At 35.6% G+C, this 23889-nt stretch overlaps 1 protein-coding gene and 2 long non-coding RNA genes across 3 annotated transcripts in view; 1 reads left to right on the top strand and 2 right to left on the bottom strand.

Annotated features, from left to right (window-relative positions):
* Positions 1-13564, bottom strand: part of LOC144196364 (uncharacterized) — a 37399-nt gene extending 23835 nt beyond the window's left edge. The window contains exons 1-5 of the long non-coding RNA XR_013326249.1: positions 13430-13564; positions 13199-13299; positions 11753-11886; positions 1013-1216; positions 640-888 (exon numbers count right to left, since the gene is read on the bottom strand). This is a non-coding gene — a long non-coding RNA (uncharacterized LOC144196364). The remainder of the gene's footprint in view (positions 1-639; positions 889-1012; positions 1217-11752; positions 11887-13198; positions 13300-13429) is intronic.
* Positions 744-21485, top strand: pdgfra (platelet-derived growth factor receptor, alpha polypeptide). The gene is given in 30 exon segments (XM_077716449.1): positions 744-922; positions 2910-2990; positions 3070-3357; positions 4156-4416; positions 6308-6444; positions 7005-7167; positions 7363-7555; positions 9048-9163; positions 9278-9574; positions 9656-9922; positions 10767-10897; positions 10972-11140; positions 11237-11426; positions 11542-11657; positions 11778-11904; positions 11980-12176; positions 13215-13309; positions 13426-13558; positions 13759-13863; positions 13964-14074; positions 14223-14376; positions 16004-16158; positions 16997-17067; positions 17069-17131; positions 17531-17653; positions 17726-17837; positions 17924-18023; positions 18109-18214; positions 19466-19701; positions 20395-21485. Coding segments are annotated over 29 exon segments (4425 nt in total). The 5' UTR covers positions 744-922; positions 2910-2929; the 3' UTR covers positions 20543-21485.
* The window catches only part of LOC144196363 (uncharacterized), a 39315-nt gene continuing 29123 nt past the window's right edge, over positions 13698-23889 (bottom strand). Inside the window, exon 5 of the long non-coding RNA XR_013326247.1 lies at positions 13698-13830. This is a non-coding gene — a long non-coding RNA (uncharacterized LOC144196363). The remainder of the gene's footprint in view (positions 13831-23889) is intronic.

Genomic DNA, 23889 nt, shown 5'->3' with positions numbered 1-23889 from the left:
ATTTAGATTTTTTTATTTTCTAAATGTATTAAAAGAACTGGATTAAAAGCCCTGAATATTCAGTTTTTATAGATCTTAAACAATGTCTATTTTAGCTTTTTTTTAAAAATATTTTTAGATTTTACAAAATGATTTTTGAACTAAAAACAAAGAAAAAAATGGATTTAAAAAAATGACAATGATTGATTTAAAAAGGAGAAAAAAATCAAGAAATGTAATATCCATCTATACTCTTCATTTTACTTTGAAAACAGAAAGTCGGTACTCATGATTTACTTTCTCGGGCCGCACAAAATGATGCGACGGGCCAGATTTGGCCCCCGAGCCGCCACTTTGACACACATGTATTATCACTTTACTGCATGGAACACTATAATATAGTTACACTCCTCTAAATAGGACACATTTAATCCATAAAGTGCCCTTATTATCATAATTTAGGGGAAATTTTACATGTTCCATATACAGCAATGTTGTTTTTACCTATTTTAATTGTCACAAATATCATTTTTTTGGTCTTTTTCACTTAAAGAACAAGAAGAAGCAACTCTTTTGCAACTTTGTCTCTGCTAGGTGCAAAAAAAGAGGGGTGGGGGTAAGTTAAAAAGTAGGAGGGGTCATTTCCTGAGAGTGACTTACTTGGAGCCAGATGATGACTTTTGCTCAAGGGAGGGGGGGGAAGAAGAAGAAGAAGAGGAGGAGGAGGAAGAGGAGGAGGAGGCAGGACTGTAAATTGGACCCATTTGCAGGTCGGCTGTGTTCAGTTGCTCAGTGGACGTGGACACCAAAAGACCAAATAAGACATTCTCTTTCTCTGTGGACTATTAAGAGACGGTTTTTGGTGTTTTTTTTTGGAGTGGAGTCGTTTTTTTTCTGTGGATGTATTCCCTGTGAAGGATTGTAACGAGAGGAATATTAAAAGGTAAATTGAAGTGGTATGGGGAGGGAATTTTTGGGGCATTTTGATTTTTTGGGGGGTAAAAAGTGCACATTATAGACGTATAATACGTACAGATTAGATGGGGATTTGATCGTTGAACCCCCCTGTTGGGGCTCCATATGGTGGTCCACTGTGCACACCGCTGGAGGTGAGGAACTGGGTGGGGGGGTTGATTCACGCAGCTGGGGGGATCACCTCTAAAGTTTTTGGAAGTCATCCATTGGTGGGTTTCTTGTTTTCTTCACTTTGGAATTCCATTCCAGCTTGTTTTGTTTCCTGTGGAATGTGGAATTAATTAAAGGAGAGAAAAAAGCATTATTGGAAGAAGAATGGATTGGAAATGGAATGCTTTTTTGGGGAGTTTTTTGGTTGTTTGCAGAAGTGTGGAGTTTTTTTTGGGGGGGGATTATGGATGAAGTTGTGGATGTTTGAATTGGGAAATGAGTGGAAGGAAATATGAGAGATTTTGTGCTTTTTTTACGCATTTGGGGGTGAAAAAACAAGATTTTTTTTGCAAAAAATGTGGTGAAAAATGATATATTCGTATGCAAACGGATGGAAAAAGTCAAAAGATTATTTTAAGCTAAAAAAACAAAATGCATTGATTTTTGGTTCAACTAGAATAAACCATCAAAAAAAGCCCATTGAGCAATCTCCAATTACAATGACTTTAAAATGATTGAAAAAGATAGACCCACTCAAAAAACTTTAGTTGAAAGGAATAAAATTATATCGAGCAAATGTGAATATATAAGTATTATGATGTATAAAAGAATTGACATTTTTTCAAAACTAGGAACAATTAAAAGTTTGAATGGAAGGGTGAAGAAAAGTAGGCTTAAAAGAAGTGGACTGTGTTTCCCTCTAGCGGGAATCTTGGGAATGACAAGAGTAGATGATTGAAAACACAATTATTGATTAAGTTTAAAAAAATTATAAGCATAAAGAGTCAAAAATATATATATATAGACTCTTAGGTAGAAGTAGTGATGTTTTAAAGAAGTAATATTTTAGTGTTTTAATACAGCTTGAAATAATGCTGTTTTTTAACCTAAAATTATGTTTTTCAAGTTTATTTTTTGGTTGATGTCGGAAATAAAGTCACGTTCATAGTTTGCAAAGCCAAGGAGTAGAAAGAAGAATGTTTTCAAATGTAAAGGTAGGATAAAATAAATATAGTTTAGTGAAGACATCTGAAAAATTGGGCCAAAAATTGGGCCAAAAATTTACGAATTAGCAGATTATGCAAGAAAAACCCTTAATTTTAATCTCAGGACCAAAGTAAACCAAACAGGCGTATAAAGGGATTATTTAAGAGTCATCATAAATATTTTTTTTCAATTAAAAGTCTGTTTTTGCACAAAAAACAACAAGATGTACCATGTAAACCAACATTTATAGTTACTACAATTTTTCTGCCATATTCTAAACAGTGCGAGTGGGAAAAACATGCAAAAAATCTAATGTAATCCCAAAATTTTCCATCTAATCTGTTTCTTCAAAAACTTGTCTTTACGCTCCAAGTCTAGCACCCCCGGCACACTGGCTCTATCTTGTGGTAGGCCAAAGTATTGCCTAATTATATCAGTAGAATGTAGTCAAAAAAAGTAGAACTTTTCATCATTTTTTTGTTTGAAATTTACGACCATTTATGAAGTATAGACAACTTGTATATAAAAATGTTAGTACTGTTATTTTTTCCGATTTCAGGTGTTTTTAAACAATAAGAAACTTACAATTAAATCAAAAATTGCGTTTTATAATGAATCTTTTAACATACTCTTTAGTTTTTAGACCATTAACAGATTTTTTTGCATACTACAAGTCTAAAACTTGAAAAAGTAAGAGTTTTAAAGTAGTTTTACTATTACTAATGAAGTTTTTGAGACTCTGCGGTTGAATATTTTCACATCCAAACATATTTTGCTACACATTGTGTATTTAAAGCATTTTTTTCTGTCTTTTCCAGGTCAGAACGTCCATAAAAAAATGGATGGTTCAAGACTATTCCATGTATTTTTTGGGTCTATCTTAGTCCTGATTGTCACAGGTTTGTCCCAGTTTGCGTCCACAAGCATTATTTCTTGATGTACTCCAAACTAAAGCAACCATGTCCGTACATTTTACAGTCAAGTGTGGACTTCCACCGACGATTGTGTCCGAGAACACGGAATTCGTCTTGAAGCCGGACTCGGTGTTCAACGTCAGCTGCACTGGGAGCGGCGCGGTGGTTTGGGCCGAACCGCTACCCCAAAACACCTTTGTCTTCCCTGGCTATATGACGTCCACTCTTTTCATCTACAACGCTACCGCGGCTAACACGGGCTACTACGTTTGCGTGGACGAGAATTTGGTGTCCAATCCAGAAAGTGATCCAGAAGTGGAACATGAGGCAGAGATTTACGTTTTCGTTCCAGGTACCTTTTTTGATCTTAATTTATTCTATATGTTTTTTTATGTGGGTTTTCATCCGGGTACTCCGGTTTCCTCCCACATTCCAAAAATGTTGCATGGTAGGCTGATTGGACACTAGGTAGGAGTGGGTAGTGCGATTGGCTGGCTACCAATTCAGGTTGCAACCCTGCCTCTGGCCCGGAGTCAGCTGGGATAGGCTCCAGCACCCCCCGCGACCCGAGTCGGGATAAAGCAGTTTAGAAAATGAGATGAAATGTTTAGAAATCCTGATTATTATACAATAAGATGCCAAAAAAAATTCTAAATGAAATATATCTCTATGGCTATCTCTATCTCTATCTCTATCTCTATCTCTATCTCTATCTCTATCTCTATCTCTATCTCTATCTCTATCTCTATCTCTATCTCTATCTCTATCTCTATCTCTATCTCTATCTCTATCTCTATCTCTATCTCTATCTCTATCTCTATCTCTATCTCTATCTCTATCTCTATCTCTATCTCTATCTCTATCTCTATAATCTATAAATAGATACGCAATGTGGAGAATGTTCAATATATTTAATAAAATTTAAGAATATATAGATATAGCTATACATTACACATTCTCCACATTGCAACAAAATGACTATTTAATATGTCAGATGTTTTAAAATGGCATATCAATAATTATTCTGTAGGCGACATTAGATTGGGGTCAATATATTATACCTTTTTCAAGCATTATGAACTCTTATTTGAATATGTATGTGATAGATTGTTATGTAACGGAAAATTTTCCTGTTTTTTTTACCCCCAAGATCCCAAAGTCCCCTTTGTCCCCGAGACCCCGGACAATCTGGTGGTCCGCATGGAGAACATGGGAGTGTCCATATCTTGTCGGGTCTCCGACCCCCACTCCCACGTCACCCTGCGGAGCGTCCCCAGCGGAAAAAACACATTCGCTTGCTACGAAGCCAAGCTTGGTTTCTTCGGGAGCCTCTCCCCGGGCCAGTACCAGTGTGAGACCACCATTGAGGGCAAGGTGTTCACCAGCGCCATCTACACTGTCCAAAGCGATGGTAAGTGAGTGCCGAAAATTTGAGGGATTATCTTCACGAGTGTAGAAAACGTATCAACTCATTAGATTAGATTAGATAACTATATTCATCCCATATTCGGGAAATGTCATTGTCACAGTAGCAAGAGGGTGAGAATACAGACACAGCAAAAGACATTTTAAACATAAATAAATAAGTGTGCTGCGAAAAAAAAAATTAAAAATAAAATAAAATAAAATATATATATATATATATATATATATATATATATATATATATATATATATATATATATATATATATATATATATATATATATATATATATATATATATATATATATACATATACATATACATATACATATACATATACATATACATATACATATACATATACATATACATATACATATACATATACATATATATATATATATATATATATATATATATATATATGTATATTTCTGTATATATTTATATATGTGTATACGTATGTATTTGTACATGTGTATATGTATATATATGTGTATATGTATGTATTTGTATATATATATATATATATATATATATATATATATATATATATATATATATATATATATATATATATATATATATATATACACACATAAAAATATACATATACACACATGTATACACGTATACACATATACACATATACACACACATGTATACACGTATACACATATACACATATACACACACATGTATACACGTATACATGTATACATGTATACGTGTATACATGTATACATGTATACACATATACACATATACATGTATACACGTATACACGTATACACATACACATATACACATACACATACACACATATACACGTATACACATTTACCCATAAATATATACATATACATACACACACAGACATATACACACAAAACCATATATACACAGAGTACAATTTATATTCACTGAGAAACAAGTGTTTAGAACGTTTAAGAGTTGATTTAAATTTTTCCCAAGCCAAATAACAACTTTTAAAAATGTACATGTCAAAGGCTTGATTTAAAAGTGTCGTTCTGAATGAAATACCGACTGAAAATGAGCCGTTATTGTTGCAATAGAACATGATTCACAGTTCACATAAGCGTCATGGGTGTACATCTTAGGACACGTCCCAAAAGGAAAACTGCCAACGCTCGCTCAATGTACTTAAAATGGGAGTCCTACCAGTTGATCTCACTGCTTGAGAGCCATAAAATTAGGTCATTATTTCAACGAGGGAAATGACCTCACGGCCCTGTTTTTAGTCCGTCAGTGCAGTGAAAAATGACTTTATGTGATCAAGTGGTTAGATCAAGGGTGTCAGACTCGGGTTGGTTCGTGGGCCGCTTTAACGTCAACTCGTTTTCATGTGGGCCCGACCATTTTAGATATAATATTTTGATTTTTTTGTTTTAATAAATGGATTAAAAGAACTGGATTAAAATCCCTGAATATTCCCTTTTTTATAGATCTAAAACAATGTTTATTTGAGCTTTTTTTTATATATTTTTATATTGACAAAATGATTTTTGAACTAAAAACACAGAAAAAATGAATTAAAAAATGTCAATTATTGATTTAAAAGGGGGAAAATCAGTATATTTAAAATACATTATATTCCATATTCAAGTGGAAAACATTTTTAGATATTTTTAGATTTCACAAAAAGATTTTTGAACTAAAAACATTAAGAAAAGCTATTCATTTAAAAGGGAGAAAATCACCAAATTTAATATAAATCTATACTCTTCATTTTAACTAGATCCTAAAACAGAAAGTCAGCACTCATGATTGACTTTCCCGGGCCACACAAAATGATTCAACGGGCCATATTTAGCCCCCTGACCGCCACTTTGACACTGTTCTTGTGTCTCTTCCAGTTCCAACCCTGGAAGACTTTAACGTGGAAGTGAAAGTCAGCACTGAGGCCGTGAAAGTGGGCCAACCCCTCAAAATCACCTGCATAGCCCCAACTGGCAACTTCTTTGAGCAATCATGGCTCCACCGCAAAACACAGGCAAGAAACCATTCATTTCTATTTCTATTACATTGTCTTCCACCAAAACTCTTCTATCTTTCCTCCTTAGTCCATTTTGTGCTCTACTTCCCTTTAAAAAACCTCCAGTCAGGCCCTTGTTGTCATCCCCATTGAGCGCGAAGTCTCAAATTAGCCAAGTGTTGGTTTCGGCGATGCTTTTAGCAACCTCAAAGCAAACGCCACAGGAAAAAAACTGAAGCCGACTGACAACCAGTTCTTGGGTGTTAGCGATGAAGACTTTGGGGGTTGAACTATTCATGCGTGGCAGTTGCGGGAAAGTCCAAATGTCCACTTGCCTTCAGACTTCTGATCTTGTCTTGCACATAACCAGCAGACTTATATGTTATTCTTATACAAACCTAGTTTAATCTCAACAACACATTTTAAAACCATGAGCTTAGGGGGGTCCCCCTTGAGCTTTTTTTCCAGTGAGTTGGACTCTTAACTTCAAGATTTGGACTACATCTCGCATCCATGTTTTAACCATTAACTGCCACTGTAAGTTTCAGTCCATTGACTAACTCTCAGCTTTTTTACAGGCTGTCAATGCAATTCAAACCAAAGAAAATTTTCGCGACAAAGTCTTCTACACACTCACTATCCAACAAGCCAGTCTTCAAGATGGCGGCACCTACGAATGCTTGGTCTCACACCAAGTCAGCGGAAAAGTCCGGGTGAACACGGCGGCTGTCACCGTCTTCGGTAAGACCCTTTCTTTACGCGGAAGTGGTTTTATTCGAGGAAACTGCGGAGGTCTACCTCTGCTTTCAACATCAGACTCGTCCTATACGCTATGGCTTCAACAGATGTGTGCCAGACCCTCTCCTCCGCCATACTTCCTGCACAGCCATGTCTAAATGATTCCATTTTATAAAGTGCATCTGTCACTCTGTGCAGAAGAGAGTTCCTTTGTGGTCCTGGATCACAGTGGGATCCTCGATACGGAGTTTGTCAGCCTTCTAGAGGAGACTGAGTTCACCATCCTAATTGATGCATCCCCCTCACCCAAAGTGACCTGGCAGAGAGATGGCAAAGACATTCCTGAAAGCTACTACATTCATACCAAAACGAGCCACCTCCAAGGGAATCGGTAGGAAAAGACATATTTACAAGCATCTCCAGCCCAAATTAGGCATGTTGTTTTAAATCTATGTTTACACAATCTTGAACACAACAAAAACTTATGAATCCTCCAATAGTCCATCCACACTTTTTTTTTTTTTTAACCCCACTCGACTTCGGTCCACCAAAAAATTTCATTGATGATCTAAATTACAGGTGTCAAAGTGGCGGCCCGGGGGCCAAATCTGGCCCGTCGCATCATTTTGTGCGGTCCGAGAAAGTAAATTATGAGTGCCGACTATCTGTTTTAGGATTAAATTCAAATGAAGAGTATAGATGTATATTACATTTCATGATTTTCCCCTTTTTAAATCAATAATTGTCATTTTTTATATCCATTGTTTATGTTTTTAGTTCAAAGCACATTTTGTAAAATCTAAAATTAAATATGTAGATAATTTCCTTTAACATCATTAAAAAATATATATTTTTTCCATTTGAAATGAAAAACATGATTAAAAGAAATGTTCCATTACTAAGAAAAAAAAGCTCAAATAAACATTGCTTTATATCTATAAAAAACTGACTATGTAGGGCTTTTGACCCAGTTCTTTTAATCCATTTTTTTAAAAAAAATCTAAATATTATATCTAAAATGGTCCGGCCCACATGAAATAGAGTTGACGATAATGTTGGTGTTTCTGGCAAACTGCTTCCCAAAAAGACTATGCATAAATATGTTGTAATATACAGTATAGAGTATCTCCAAACAAGTTCTAAGCAGTTCTACACTAGACTATGTTGGCTTGATATGCCATGATCCCAAAAGCTTTTGGTTTCTTTGGTCCAGCCAAGTACTTAACCACCTGCAGAACTACATTGTTGATTTGACATATTTTTGTCAGGCAGATCAAATAAACCACCTGAGCTTTAAGAGCTCCGGCTGGTGGGTGTTGTAATTTTTGGACAGCGCCAAACTTTTTTGACAGCACATCTGTTTTTAGGCTTTGCGCTGATCTGAAATAACCACCACCTGGATGTACTGTAAATATAAAGATCACAGAAATTTTAATTCAATCTCATGAACACCCAGACACACGCATTCAAGCTGTTGTACACCCAGGAAATATGTTTTCTGGACATTGTCATGGCTGACAATTGAGTTATTGTAGTTTCACGACTATACGGCGCATTGTATTTTTAGCCGCTGTGTCGATAACAAGTGCTATTTCTGTATTTTACACACACAAAGAACACCGTTTTTATAGACCGATTTTATAATCCATTGGGTGTATTGACAAAAGAACAATATATCCCTGCAGTCACTGCACGGTGCTTTTTCTACTGGAAAATAGTACCCTATCGACTGATTTATTTGATTTTATTGTGATAAAAATTGTAGTATTGGTCCATATATAAAGCACACTGGATTATAAGGCGCCCTGTCTATTTTGGAGAAAATTACAGACTTTTAAGTGCGCCTTATAGTCGTGAAAATACAGTAATTGTTATGGTTACAGGTACCAGAGCATTCTGACAGTTCGACAGCCTCTGGAAAAAGATAGTGGAATGTACACTATCACAGCAGTGAGTGGCTCTCGCACAGCCCAGTTCTCGTTCGTACTTAAAGTCAAAGGTAACAACTTTCATCTTAACCTTCCATTAAAAGAATGAAAACCTGAACAAAACCATGAAATCACAGTTGACACCACGACCAGGAATCAACATTTAAATCTCCATTTTCCTTCAGCTTCCACTGCCTTGACCTTCCCGCCATTCTCTGGTCCGGTGCTACTACCACAGAAGGAGGAGATAGTGGTAGCGCTTCATTCGCCGTTCTCTCTAACATGTCGTGGCGAAGCAAGACTAGCCTGGGACATACCGATCGATGCACCGGAACAGACGAGGGAGGACAACAGCGGTTTGTTTGTCACCACCATCACGGTGGACAGAGCCACAGCCACGCACACCGGCTTTTATACATGCTTATATAGCCAAAATGCCACGGACGAAATGGCAGAGAGTAGCATCTACGTCTATGTGCCAGGTTCGTACCGCTAATTATCGTCACATTGGCATTGTCTTATCCTTAGCAGTCCAACTAACCTCCAACTCAACTCTTGTTTAGATCCCAATGTCCCTTTTGTACCCTCACCGGTGCCCTTCGGCAATCACGTTCTTTCTGACCACGAGGAGATGGAGATTCAGTGTCGGGTATCGGATCCCGAAGCTAACGTCACCCTGCTTAATGTGGATACCAGACAGCCTGTCCAGAGTGTCTACGATAGCAAGAGAGGCGCCCTAGGTGTTTTTACTGCTGGAACTTATGTCTGCATGGCTGTTATAAATGGAGAAGTCCACTACAGCGAGGAGTACATTGTCCATGGTTGGTATGGTGCGTATCAGCCAGGTGTGAGGAATAAATTCACCCTTTAGCCCAGGGGTGTCCGACTCGGGTTGGTTGGCGGGCCGCTTTAACGTCAATTTGATTTCACGTGGAACGGACCATTTTAGATATAATATTTATTTATTTTAATTTTATAAATTGATTAAAAGAACTGGATTAAAATCCCTGGATATTCCGTTTTTTATAGGACTAAAACAATGTTTAATTTAGCTTTTTTTAAATATATTTTTAGATTTTACAAAATGAATCCCTGAAAATTCAGTTTTATAGACCTAAAACAATGTTTATTTTAGTATATATATATATATATATATATATATATATATATATATATATATATATATATATATATATATATATATATATATATATATATATATATATATATATATATATATATATATATATATATATATATATATATATATATATATATATATATATATATATATATATATATATATATATATATATATATATATATATATATATATATATATATATATATATATATATATATATATATATATATATATATATATATATATATATATATATATATATATATATATATATATATATATATTTTAGATTTTACAAAATTATTTTTGAACTTAAAACTGAAAAAAATGGATTAAAAATTACAATTATTGATGTAAAAGGGGGAAAATAAGGAAATGTAATATACATAAATAGATAATAAACAGAAAGTCAGCACTCATAATTTACTTTCCCAGCCCACACAAAATGATGCGGCAGGCCAGATTTGGCCCCCGAGCCGCCACTTTGACACCAGCTTTAGCTAAACTTTCCCAATCCATTTTTTCACCAGGTGGTGGTGGGATACACGTGGAACTGACTGCCAAACGTACTGCTTTGCTGGTCGGTGACCCCTTAACAGTCAACTGTTTGGCTCGCGGTTCGGAAATCTTGGAGGACCACTGGAAATACCCCGGAAAACTGGTGAGCTGCGTAAAGTTAAAGTCGAGGCCTCGTATATCACGTGCGATCTAAAGTGCTTGATTTCCCCTCGGCAGGCAAACCGTGCCACGAAAACAGTCCATGAGAATAAACGGGATCAGGAGATACTTTACACTCTGACCATCTCACAAGCTTCTACCAAAGACAGTGGCATCTATGCCTGCTCCATCACTGATATCATGAGTAATGAAAGCCAGACGAAACAACTTGCCATCACCGTCTATGGTATTGACAAAATTAGAGATACATTTCCACGCGGTATTACGATCCGCTTGTAAAAAAAAACATCTCATTAACTGTGGGTTCTCTGTTCTGGAACAGAACGTGAGTTTCTGTTCTTGCGGCCAGAGTTTGGCAGCCAAGAATCAGCAGAACTAGATGAAGTCCGCGAATTCAAAGCTGATATTGAGTCATTCCCTAACGTTCGAGTCACCTGGTTTAAAGACGGTCTTCTACTAAATGACGTCACTGCAGAGATTTCAACCAGTCTACGTCAGCTTAGCGAAACAAGGTGAGAAACACCCACAAAATCCATGAATCCATTCAATGTAACATTTCCACACTGTGGGCTGTTACTCCACTTAAGGAGTAAACCTCAGCATATGGTTTTGTTTCTTCGTATATAGCTACTCCGGCGTCCTCAAACTCATACGCGCAAAGGAGGAAGACAGTGGGAACTACACCATGACGGTGGAAAATGGAAACCTTACACAGAGTGTCAGCTTTAACCTTAAAGTCAAAGGTCAGCAAGAGGAATGCTCAAAACCCTCTTAGTGCGATTTTTTATGTTATCACTTTGGTGCACTGGAAGACCTTTAGCTGTGTTATCTCACATACTTGTACGACCATGTGACTTTTCCAGTGCCTGCAGTCATTATGGACCTGATGGACATCCACCATGGTTCAGCTTCGGGTCAGTCTGTGGTGTGTATCGCTGGAGGGCAGCCCATCCCGGATGTAGAGTGGTTCATCTGTAAAAATATTAAACAGTACGTCTCGATCTGTTTGGAATTCGAATCGGAAGACATTTTGGAATGTTTCACAATGCTATTTCTTGTATCTAGCTGTGCCAACGACTCATCCTACTGGGTACCGATCCCTGGCAACTCCACGGACGTTGAGGTGGAATCGCGTATGGACGAAGACAATAATCTAGAGAGCCAAGTGCTTTTTGGTCACCTGGAGAATACGTTAGCGGTTCGTTGCTTGGCCCGGAATGAAATGGCCACCGTCAGCCGGGAAGTGAAGCTTGTGGCGAATGGTAAGGACGCCATTGGCACCACACCACACTTCGGATAATGTCTAATCATAATGAAACATCAATACTCATATGTCATTAGAAAAAAATCGCTTTACACCAGACTCGGGTGGTTGACGGGCTGCTTTAATGTCAACTTGATTTCATGTGGGCCAGACCATTTTAGATATAATATTTAGATTTTTAATTATGAATGGATTAAAAGAACTGGATTAATAACCCTTAATATTCATTTTTTATAGATCTAAAACAATTTTTATTTTAGCTTTTTTTAAATATATTTTAAGACTTTACTAAATGATTTTTGAACTAAAAACAGAAAAAAATGGATTAAAAAATGACAATTATTGATTTTTTTTAATGATTGGATTAAAAGAACTGGATTAAAAACCCTGAATATTCAGTTTTTTTATAGATCTAAAACAATGTTTATTTTAGCTTTTTTTAAATATATTTTAAGACTTTACTAAATGATTTTTTAACTAAAAATAGAAAAAAATGGATAAAAAAATGACAATTATTGATTTTTTTTAATGATTGGATTAAAAGAACTGGATTAAAAACCCTGAATATTCATTTTTTATAGATCTAAAACAATGTTTATTTTAGCTTTTTTAAAATATATTTTAAGACTTTACTGAATGATTTTTGAACTAAAAACAGAAAAAAATGGATTAAAAAATGACAATTATTGATTTTTTTTAATGATTGGATTAAAAGAACTGGATTAAAAACCCTTGATATTCAGTTTTTTTAATAGATCTAAAACAATGTTTATTTTAGCTTTTTTTAAATATATTTTAAGACTTTACTAAATAATTTTTGAACTAAAAACAGAAAAAATTGATTTAAAAAATGACAATTATTGATTTAAAAGGGGGAAAATCAGGAAATCTAATCTACATCTATAATCTTCATTTTAATTTGATCCTAAAACACCATCTACTTTCCCTGGCCACACAAAATGATGCGACGGGCCACATTTAGCCCCCGGGCCACCACTTGAACACATTCTTTACACCCACCTGTCTTCCTAAACAGGCCCTCACCGGGAACTGACAGTAGCTGCCGCCGTGCTGGTCCTGCTGGTCATTGTCATCATCTCACTCATTGTCTTGGTTGTTATCTGGAAACAGGTACTACATTCATTCATTCATCGCCATGTGTTCATGCAAACATTCCCTAGCTTCCATCTCCCCCACATCAAATTCCCTATCCCGTGAAAGGCTAACAGACGTCAATATGTTTCTAGAAACCTCGCTACGAGATCCGCTGGAGGGTGATTGAGTCTGTGAGTCCTGATGGCCATGAGTACATCTATGTGGACCCAATGCAGTTGCCCTATGATTCCAGATGGGAGTTCCCACGAGACAGGCTGGTTCTGGGTGAGTTAAATGTCTGTGAGACCCAAGAACATTACAAATTTTACTCTTAGACGTCCTCACAAATGAAAAATGGAGTCAACAATACTCCAGGTAGACTTACTAATAGTTTCCATGTTTGTTTCTCCAGATTACCTTAAACAGAAAAGGTCTTTTCCATAATTTGTAGCTTGATAGTTCAATCTTTTGTCTTAAATCTCCAGGTCGCATCCTAGGTTCCGGAGCCTTTGGGAAGGTTGTAGAGGGTACAGCTTACGGCCTCAGTCGTTCGCAACCTGTCATGAAAGTGGCGGTTAAGATGCTAAAACGTAAGTCAGTTGAGTTTCTATCAAAAAACCTAATGTTGCATTTTTAAAAAATATATAAGAAATGAAGTTTTTCAGATGTTGATAAATTTTCTTTTTGTAGCCACAGCCCGATCAAGCGAGAAGCAAGCACTTATGTCAGAACTAAAGATCATGACTCATCTAGGACCTCATCTGAACATTGTTAATCTCTTGGGAGCATGCACCAAATCAGGTAAGAACCTCCAGATAAGGATTTATTTCTTAGTTTGAGTGGAATCCTAACAGTAAAACAGGAAATTTGATACCTGCCATCATGACCATGCCAGTTACTGATAAGATTACACCATAGACACATTCTTTATCTACTATTTCCTTTCTAGGCCCAATCTACATTATCACTGAATACTGCTTCTACGGTGATCTGGTCAACTATCTGCATAAGAACAGAGAAAACTTCCTGAGCCTGAGTCCGGAGAAACAGAAGAAAGATTTAGACATCTTTGGAATCAACCCAACAGATGAAAGCAGTAGAAGGTAGCGCACATAGTCAAGTTTCTGGGCTGTAATTTATTTTTAAGAGAGTCAGATTCTCGAAAAAGCCACGTAACATTGATTTGTTCCATTTTCATATAAACGTGCACACATTCCCTCAAAGTACTGATCAGAAATTCTATCTTCATTCATTCTCCCTTGTGGTTTAAAGAGATTGTCTGGGCGTCTTCACCAAATCAAATCGCAGACCTGAACTGGTTTCAGCTTTCAACTTAACTTCATTGCGATAGAGTAACAGTTATAGCTGTCAATCGTATCGTGGCCAGTCGGCAGCCATCTTTCCTGTCTGAGGTTCCTTGTGTTGATGGATGACTCACAGTCACCGCTCCTTGCCGAAAACCACAGCGCTTTCTAAATGTAGCGCCCGTGCTAGCCTCCATTGCATCCTTGGCTAAATTCGAGCCGCAGGCGCATGTCGACTTCAAGGAATTATTTTTGCGACAGAAGAGTGAAAGTGACAAATGAATTATTACACTAAAGTGTAAACAAGAACAAAAAAACCATTGAATAACTTATATAAAGTCAGAACAGCTGGTTGAGTGGGTGAAAGGCTATGTGTCTCAAAATACGGGATGTTAAACTGGTAACATTAGTATCGGTTAAAAGCAATCTTGTATAAAATAATGTCAGATTAGCTAAAAAACTAAAAATGACTTTTTAATGTTAATAAGCTAGGTAAAGCAAAGCATTTTGAGCAAATATATAATACACGTAAGAATAATGACCCCAACAATCTGTTTTTCACCAAAAAAACTGAAAAAGGTTTTTGGTGTGTCGCTATCTAGGACACAGGTGTCAAAGTGGCGTCCCGGGGGCCAAATCTGGCCCTCCGCATCATTTTGTGTGGCGCGGGAAAGTCAATCATGAGTGCCGACTTTCTGTTTTAGAATCAAATTAAAATGAAGATTATATATGTATATTAAATTACCAGATTTTCCCTTTTTAAATCAATAACTGCAATTTTTTCTTTATGTTTTTAGTTCAAAAAATCATTTCGTAAAATCTAAAAATATCTAAAAAAAAATTCCAATTTAATGTAAAACATAATGATTAAAAGAGATTTTCCCTTACTAAAATAAAAAACTAAAATAAACACTTTTTTTAGATCTATAAAAAAAATTGAATATTTAGGGCTTTTGATTTAGTTCTTTGAATCCAATTTAAAAAAAAAAATCTAAATATTATAGTTACTATAGTTGAAGTCCAGCATTCCAGTCATTGGGAAATAACAGATTAATATTTTCAACATGTTATTCTAACCAAGAAACTCATGTATATTCAACCCAAAACGAACTATATATTTATTATGTATTCACCCTGTCATTGACTTGTCTAGTCCAGGATCTAGTCTACCTCTAATGTCAAGTCAGCAGAGCTAGCCTCCATCTTCTTACTATCCTATTTAGGTTAAAGTGGATGAATGACTAGAGCATACATACTAAATACAGATAAATACAGTTCTTTGTGACGGCTGTGTATAAAAACTTTGCCCTCAATCTCCAAAGTCGGAAATTCCCAGCCCATTTTCTGGAACGCAGCAATAGATTATGGTCAACACAGGCTGGTATACTTGGACTTGACACTTTTGGTCTCTTGCCTTCACCCACAGCTATGTGATCCTGTCCTTTGAGAGCAAGGGCGACTATATGGACATGAAGCAGACGGACCCTACACAACAATACGTTCCCATGCTGGAGATGCCCAACACCTCCAAGTATTCCGACATCCAGCGTTCGGATTATGACCATCCACCCTCCCAGAAAGGTCTGCAAAGTCCACAAATAACAAGAAAAAACACTAATAAGTAATCAAAAAAATATCAATGAATAACAAATAACGTATTTTCACGACTATAAGGCGCACTTAAGTCTAGAATTTTCTCCAAAATAGACAGTGCGCTTAATAATCCAGTGCGCCTTATAATCCAGTACGCCTTATATATGGAATTTTTTTAAAGTCATTTATTGAGGGTGCGCCTTATAATGCAGTGCGCCTTATATATGGGAAAAAATTAAGTCATTTATTGAGGGTGCGCCTTATAATGCAGTGCGCCTTATATATGGGAAAAAATTAAGTCATTTATTGAGGGTGCACCTTATAATGCAGTGCGCCTTTTATATGATTTTTTTTAAAGTCATTTATTGAGGGTGCGCCTTATAATGCAGTGCGCCTTATAATGCAGTGCGCCTTATATATGGGAAAAATTAAGTCATTTATTGAGGGTGCGCCTGATAGTCGTGAAAATACGGTAACTACAATACAAATTATTTCTTTATAAAAACATTAGACTTTTACCACACAAAATTTGACCTAGCCTAACATATTTCCCTGTCCTAAAATGTCCCTGGTCTGAATGTTGAATCGTTTTCGTCGTGTAGTTCGTAGTTTTCTGTCTCCTGTTTATCAGTCCACGTTTGCTTTGGTTTGCCGGCCTAGGGGTACACCCTAGTCGGAATTTAGGATGGGTAAAGCCCTGTAATTATACGGAGGAGAGAGGATAATTGTAGCACTTGCGTATTATTGCCCAGTTTCTCCCTGCCATTAACCAAAGCCAGGTCGGAAACAACCGGCGCTATATTTATTTTCGTGTTCTTGTCTCAAGCAGAAACAGAAGCAGACAACCTTCTGTCGGAGGATATGGACGATGGTTTAAGTACCACAGACTTGCTAAGCTTCAGACTTGCTAAGCTTCACCTACCAGGTGGCTAAGGGTATGGAGTTCCTGGCTTCCAAAAACGTGAGTGTAAACTACCGAAAATAACTTCCTGGTAAGAAGAAATCTCCCGACATGTAAAGATTGTTGACGATTGCCAATCGAGTCAAGTCAGCATTGTCTGATAAGCACTCACAAACTACAAACTCCCTCAAAAGCAAATTTAAAAAGCTGAATATAGTACCAGCAAAGCCAGCCTAGAATTACCAAGCCAGTCTTCCTAGCTTCATAGTTATTATCCTTAAATAAAATAAGTGGTCACATCCATCCACCCTACTGGCATGTTTATACAAGGATCATACTCGTGTGAAGCAATATGTATTATCATTAAACACAAGCTTTTGGTTTTAATACAGAAATAGAAATCTTGGGAAGCCAAAGAACGAGGGAAAAGACCGCTAATTTGGTTGTTCTTTTTCACAGTGTGTACACCGCGACCTTGCCGCTAGGAACGTTCTTCTTTCTCAAGGAAAAATTGTAAAGATCTGCGATTTTGGACTTGCTAGAGACATCATGCATGACAACAACTACGTATCCAAAGGCAGCGTAAGTCTACTTAATTTTACCTTGCTTCTTCTCATAGTATTCCCTTGTAAAATGGTATTTTTTCTCCTTTAGACCTTCTTGCCTGTCAAGTGGATGGCACCGGAGAGTATCTTTGACAATATGTACACCACTTTGAGTGATGTCTGGTCTTATGGGATCCTCTTGTGGGAGATATTCTCCTTAGGTGAGCTAGAGTCTGTAAAAATTAAAAATGTACACTACTCCAGTTGTAGCTAGGATGTAAACCCTCATTTTTTTCTTCTCGCAAAGGTGGGACACCATATCCCGGCATGGTGGTAGACTCGAGCTTCTACAACAAGATCAAGAGTGGCTTCAGGATGTCCAAACCAGAACAAGCGCCACATGACGTGTAAATAAAGAACACCTTTAAATATTGACCTTCAACACTATAATTACTAGCTCACTTATTAATTTGTATTTTTGTATTTGTGTAGCTATGAACTGATGATGAAGTGTTGGGACAGCGAGCCGGAAAAGAGGCCGTCTTTCTTAAGTCTGAGTGACACTGTGTCATCTTTGTTGCCTAACAACTACAAGAGAGTGAGTACCCATTGCCACTTTTCTACTATCCTCAAGCCATATTTTTAGGTTTTAAGTGTACACAGCTTTGTTTTCAAAGTTTGTTGCTAAGCACTAGTCGAAAGTTGTCAAAGTGGCGGCGTGGGGGCCAAATCTGGCCCGCCACATCATTTTGTGCGGCCCGAGAAAGTAAATCATAAGTGCCGACTTTCTGTTTTAGGATCAAATTAAAATGAAGAGTATAGATGTATATTACATTTCCAGGTTTGACCTCTTTTAAATCAATAATTGTCATTTTTTTAATCCATTTTGTCTGTTTTTTAGTTCAAAAATCATTGTGTAATATCTAAAAATATATATAAAAAGCTCAAATAAACAATTTTAGATCTATAAAAACAGAAAATTCATGTTTAATCCAGTTCATTTAATCCATTTATTAAAAAAAAAATCTAAATATTATACCTAAAATGGTCCAGCCCTCATTTACTCGTGTATATATTGCAACAAAATTAATACATTGCTATATTTGCTGCCCTTGTGTGTGAAAACGCCTCCAAACATACCATTTTCCCAGTGAAAATGGTCCCTTCCATTTCCTTAACGTACATGTGATTACAGTGAAAAATAATACCACCATTTGGTGGTGGGTCTCACTTTGGTTTCCTCCCCCAACTCCTGTTCTTACCACAACCACCCAAAGCCTTAATTACCTTGTTAAAGCCCACACCACACATTCTGCATCAAAACGATCTACTTCTCAGACTTTTATGAGGGGCACAGAGGGGAACTGTGGTTGGGAAACCTGTGTTTTCCCATCTCAATTCGCAGTTTAGGTGGCGCCATCTATCTGTGATAGTATATACCTGCCATCAATTCTAAAACAATCTTTATTTTATCTTATTTTTAATACATTTTAAGATTTTACTAAATTATTTTTGAACTAAAAACACAGAAAATGAATTAAAAAATGACAATTATTGATTTATTAAATTATTTATCTGTGATAGTATATTCCTGCCATTAATTCTAAAACAATGTTTATTTTAGCTTTTTTTAATACATTTTAAGATTTTACTAAATGATTTTTCAACTAAAAACACAGAAAATGAAATAAAAAATGACAATTATTGATTTAAAAAGGGGGAAAATCAGGAAATTTAATATACATCTAAACTCTTCATTTTAATTTGATCCTAAAACACAAAGTTGGGCACTCATAATTGGAAATGACTTTGACAAATGTGACTAAGTACGTTTCTTTTCTACTCTCAGCATTATGAGAGGGTCAACAGTGATTTCCTGAAGAGCGACCACCCTGCCGTGACCCGGGTTTGCCTAGATGGCGACGACGCCTACATCGGCATTGCTTACAAGAACCAAGGCAAGCTGAAGGACCGAGAGAGTGGCTTCGATGAGCAGCGACTTAGTTCCGACAGTGGCTACATCATCCCTTTGCCAGACCTGGACCCAATGTCCGACGATGAATATGGAAAAAGGAACAGGCACAGGTACTGTAATGGGCCATTTTAGGACGGGGAAATGTGTTAGGCTAGCTACAATTTTGTGTGGTAAAAGTCTAATGTTTTTATAAAGAAGTAATTTGTATTGTAGATACCGTATTTTCACGACTATAAGGCGCACCCTCAATAAATGACTTAATTTTTTCCCATATATAAGGCGCACTGCATTATAAGGCGCACCCTCAATAAATGACTTAATTTTTTCCCATATATAAGGCGCACTGCATTATAAGGCGCACTCTCAATAAATGACTTTAAAAAAAATTCCATATATAAGGCGCACTGGATTATAAAGCGCACTGGATTATAAGGCGCACTGGATTATAAGGCGCACTTTCTATTTTGGAGAAAATTTAAGTGTGCTTTATAGTCGTGAAATTAAGGACAATCTTAAGTCACATAACTAACAAGATTGTAAAAAATAGCCTGATTTTATGCAAATTCTGAATTTGAATGACTCAGAATGAATGTTTTCCATCATTTTGAATTGTGTGATCATCGATTGAACAAAAAAAACTAGAGTAAAACCCCTGACACATCAAACAAAATGCTATTTTCACACCAAAAATGCAATTAATCCATCCAAATAGATTAGATGTCAAAGGCCCTGATTGAGTTTTTTAAGATAGCCAATTCTCGCATTCAAACTTTTAAATAGAAATTCTGCTATTTTTGTTACAGTTCGCAAACATCCGAGGAAAGCGCCATTGAGACGGGCTCTAGCAGTTCCACGTTCCCCAAACGCGAGGGTGAAACCCTGGAGGATATCACACTTCTGGATGAAATGTGTCTGGATTGTCACGATTTAGGGGAGGACAGCTTCCTGTGATTTCACCATCGAAGAGAGAAGAAAGATGGTTGTTACAGACTACCAAGTAGCAACAAAATTCCTAAATACTCCAGATGTCTCCTTACATGGAGTGACAACCACTCAGACATTACTTCTCTTTGGACTCTGCCCCCTATTGGGCTGGAGGAGTGAGTGATAATGAAAACTTTCGACTGAACAACATGATTGATTGGGGATTCTTTTTATAACAAAGGAAGGATTCACAGCTTTAACCAAACCACCCATCAGGACATAGCAAACCACTATATATCCACAGTCCAAGACCCCCCCCCCCCCCCTTATTTCATCTATACATACTGTTGGACCTGATGCTGGCACAATCAGTCTCAATACGAGAGCACAAAAATCTTTGCGTTACTATAAAGTGACCACAAGAGGGCTGAATACGCGTTTATTTTTTTACGTCATATACAATTATGTACACATGTATTATTTGTGAATATAGAGTAGATGGTAAGTAAGAATGGAGAATGGATTGAACCATTTGGAACAAAGTGAAGAATTTGAATCTTTAGAGGAGTGTGATTGTACTGTAAATAGCACCAGAGGTTTTTTTTATATATATATAAAGAGAGAATAAAGGGGAAATCATATTTTAACACAAGCACATACAGTATTAAGCCTCCTGGACAGCATTTATCCAAATAAATACAGTGAACCCTGTCATTGGATGTTGTTGTAAGCCTCTAGCTGCACCACTGCCTGTTTTCTTCTGTATGTGATGTTTTTTGGCAATCAAATGTTGCACTTTCTATTGTTTTATATTTCGAACCCATTGCCCTTTCCCCTCAAAGCTAATGGTACGCTGTTTATGTAAGAAATTATAAAAGCTAATTACCAAAATTTGATGGTTTACTACTTGTATCCTTGTACATTCAGATGATTTACAGTGTATATTGCAATAAATGCTTTATAATGTGGAAAAAAATGGTAACTGGGTTATAAAAAGAAATGTAATGAAGTATTTGATCAAAGCAATATATATATATATATATATATATATATATATATATATATATATATATATATATATATATATATATATATATATATATATATATATATATATATATATATATATATATATATATATATATATATATATATATATATATATATATATATATATATATATATATATATATATATATATATATATATATATATATATATATATATATATATATATATATATATATATATATATATATATATATATATATATATATATATATATATATATATATATATATATATATATATATATATATATATATATATATATATATATATATATATATATATATATATATATATATATATATATATATATATATATATATATATATATATATATATATATATATATATATATATATATATATATATATATATATATATATATATATATATATATATATATATATATATATATATATATATATATATATATATATATATATATATATATATATATATATATATATATATATATATATATATATATATATATATATATATATATATATATATATATATATATATATATATATATATATATATATATATATATATATATATATATATATATATATATATATAATGCGACTTGGCGACTGAGTGGTTAGCGTGTCGGCCTCACAGAGGGGGGGACCTGGGTTCGAATCCAGGTCAACCTGTGTGAAGTTTGCATGTTCTTCGGGCCTGAGTGGGTTTTCTCCGGGTATTCCGGTTCCTCCCAAATTCCAAAGACATGCATGGCAGGCTGATTGGACCCGCTAAATTGCCGATCCCCTCGTGCCTTGCCATTGGCTGGCCACTATTTCAAGGTGTCAGCTGGGATAGTCTCTCAAGGACCGAAGACATTGACCCTAGATTTAATTTTATTGTTAGTCAACCTAAAGTTTCAGTAATATTGCTTGAACAAAAAAGTCCAGTCACTACATTTGTAAGAACCTGTTCATTGGAATTTAGATTATGAACGTAAATCAATGCTTCCAGTCGTTAGTTAGTCTTAAGTGTCTAGAATTCAACTTCTTTGCTGCACCATGCTCTTCAAATCTTAACTTTTAAGTACGGTTGTTCCCTAAAATAAATCCACAAGAGGGGGATAGAGACCAGCACACAGCAAATGGAGGTGTAACAAGCGCAGTTCATGGACTGAACCAGATAAATTGAAGCTTTGGCACTAATCTTGAGTCTTCTGGACGATTGGTCCCAATACTCTTAAAACATCAGTCAATTTGAAGATCTTTTTAGGGTCCTCATTTAAACTCTAAAACATAACTGATAGCCATTAAGTTCTAAACCCAGTCAGTCTAAAGTCACTTTAATACCACTGGGATTAATTCAGTTCTACCACTTTTGTTTTATCCATCTGTCAAAATTCTATGGTACTCATAGTTTTTGAATGTTTTTATTTTTTCATTGTTTGTTCATAGGGTCTTCCCCTCTGGGAAAATTGGCTGCTGGTAAGAGCAAAAAAACAAAAAAACATCCATTGCTTCAAAGCAGATGGCAACTCAAAGGATGAACTGTATACTTGGGAGCCCTAGGACAAGAACAATTTGTAGCATGCTATGTCTTTTGACCAACACACATTTTGGAGTTCTTTGGGTTCATGGAGCAACAGGTTGCTTGAGAAAATCATAAATATTATTATAATTTTAAGGGGGAGGCTTATACGAGAGAAATTGTCCATTTCAATGACTTTTAAGGGTGCGGCTTATACTCGGGTGCGGCTAATATGCGAGTAAATACGATATATAAATAAAAAATTGGGTAAATAGCAACACGCTGGCATTGAGCTCAATTTGCCTTTACAAATAAAAACTGAGATGGTGAACTATTCTTAAATATAAAACATTTCTAGCACTTTAACGCTAATAGCAGTTAAAGTTTACTGGCAAAGACTAAAGACTAAACAAAGACTGTTGCTCATATTTTAACATAACCACATACTTATGCCCTCGGCATATCTGCATAAATTAATATTTAAAGACAAAAAAACGGGAAAAAAACTTGACACACCATAGACAAATATGGCGGCCGGTACTACAACCCATTAAGCAACGGAAACTTGAATCTTATGACAAAGACAAAGTTGGTGTTTACAGTTTTATGGGAATGTTTCTAAAAAAAAATAATCGTAAAAATGGGTACTATGAGTGCCTATTATTTCGAACTTAATGACAAGATAGAGCTAGCGGGTTTATTGCTAACATCCTGTTAATTGTAACAAGAACTTTGCAATAAGATCAGACTGACCAAGCGATTTGAAAAGGTCAGGAAAAAGCGGTTTAATTTTTGGTTACAATGTTTAATAG

Source organism: Stigmatopora nigra, chromosome 5, assembly GCF_051989575.1.
Source record: "Stigmatopora nigra isolate UIUO_SnigA chromosome 5, RoL_Snig_1.1, whole genome shotgun sequence".
NCBI lineage: Eukaryota > Metazoa > Chordata > Actinopteri > Syngnathiformes > Syngnathidae > Stigmatopora > Stigmatopora nigra.
Note: the sequence above shows the minus strand (reverse complement) of the source record. Positions and strands in the feature narration are given on the sequence as shown.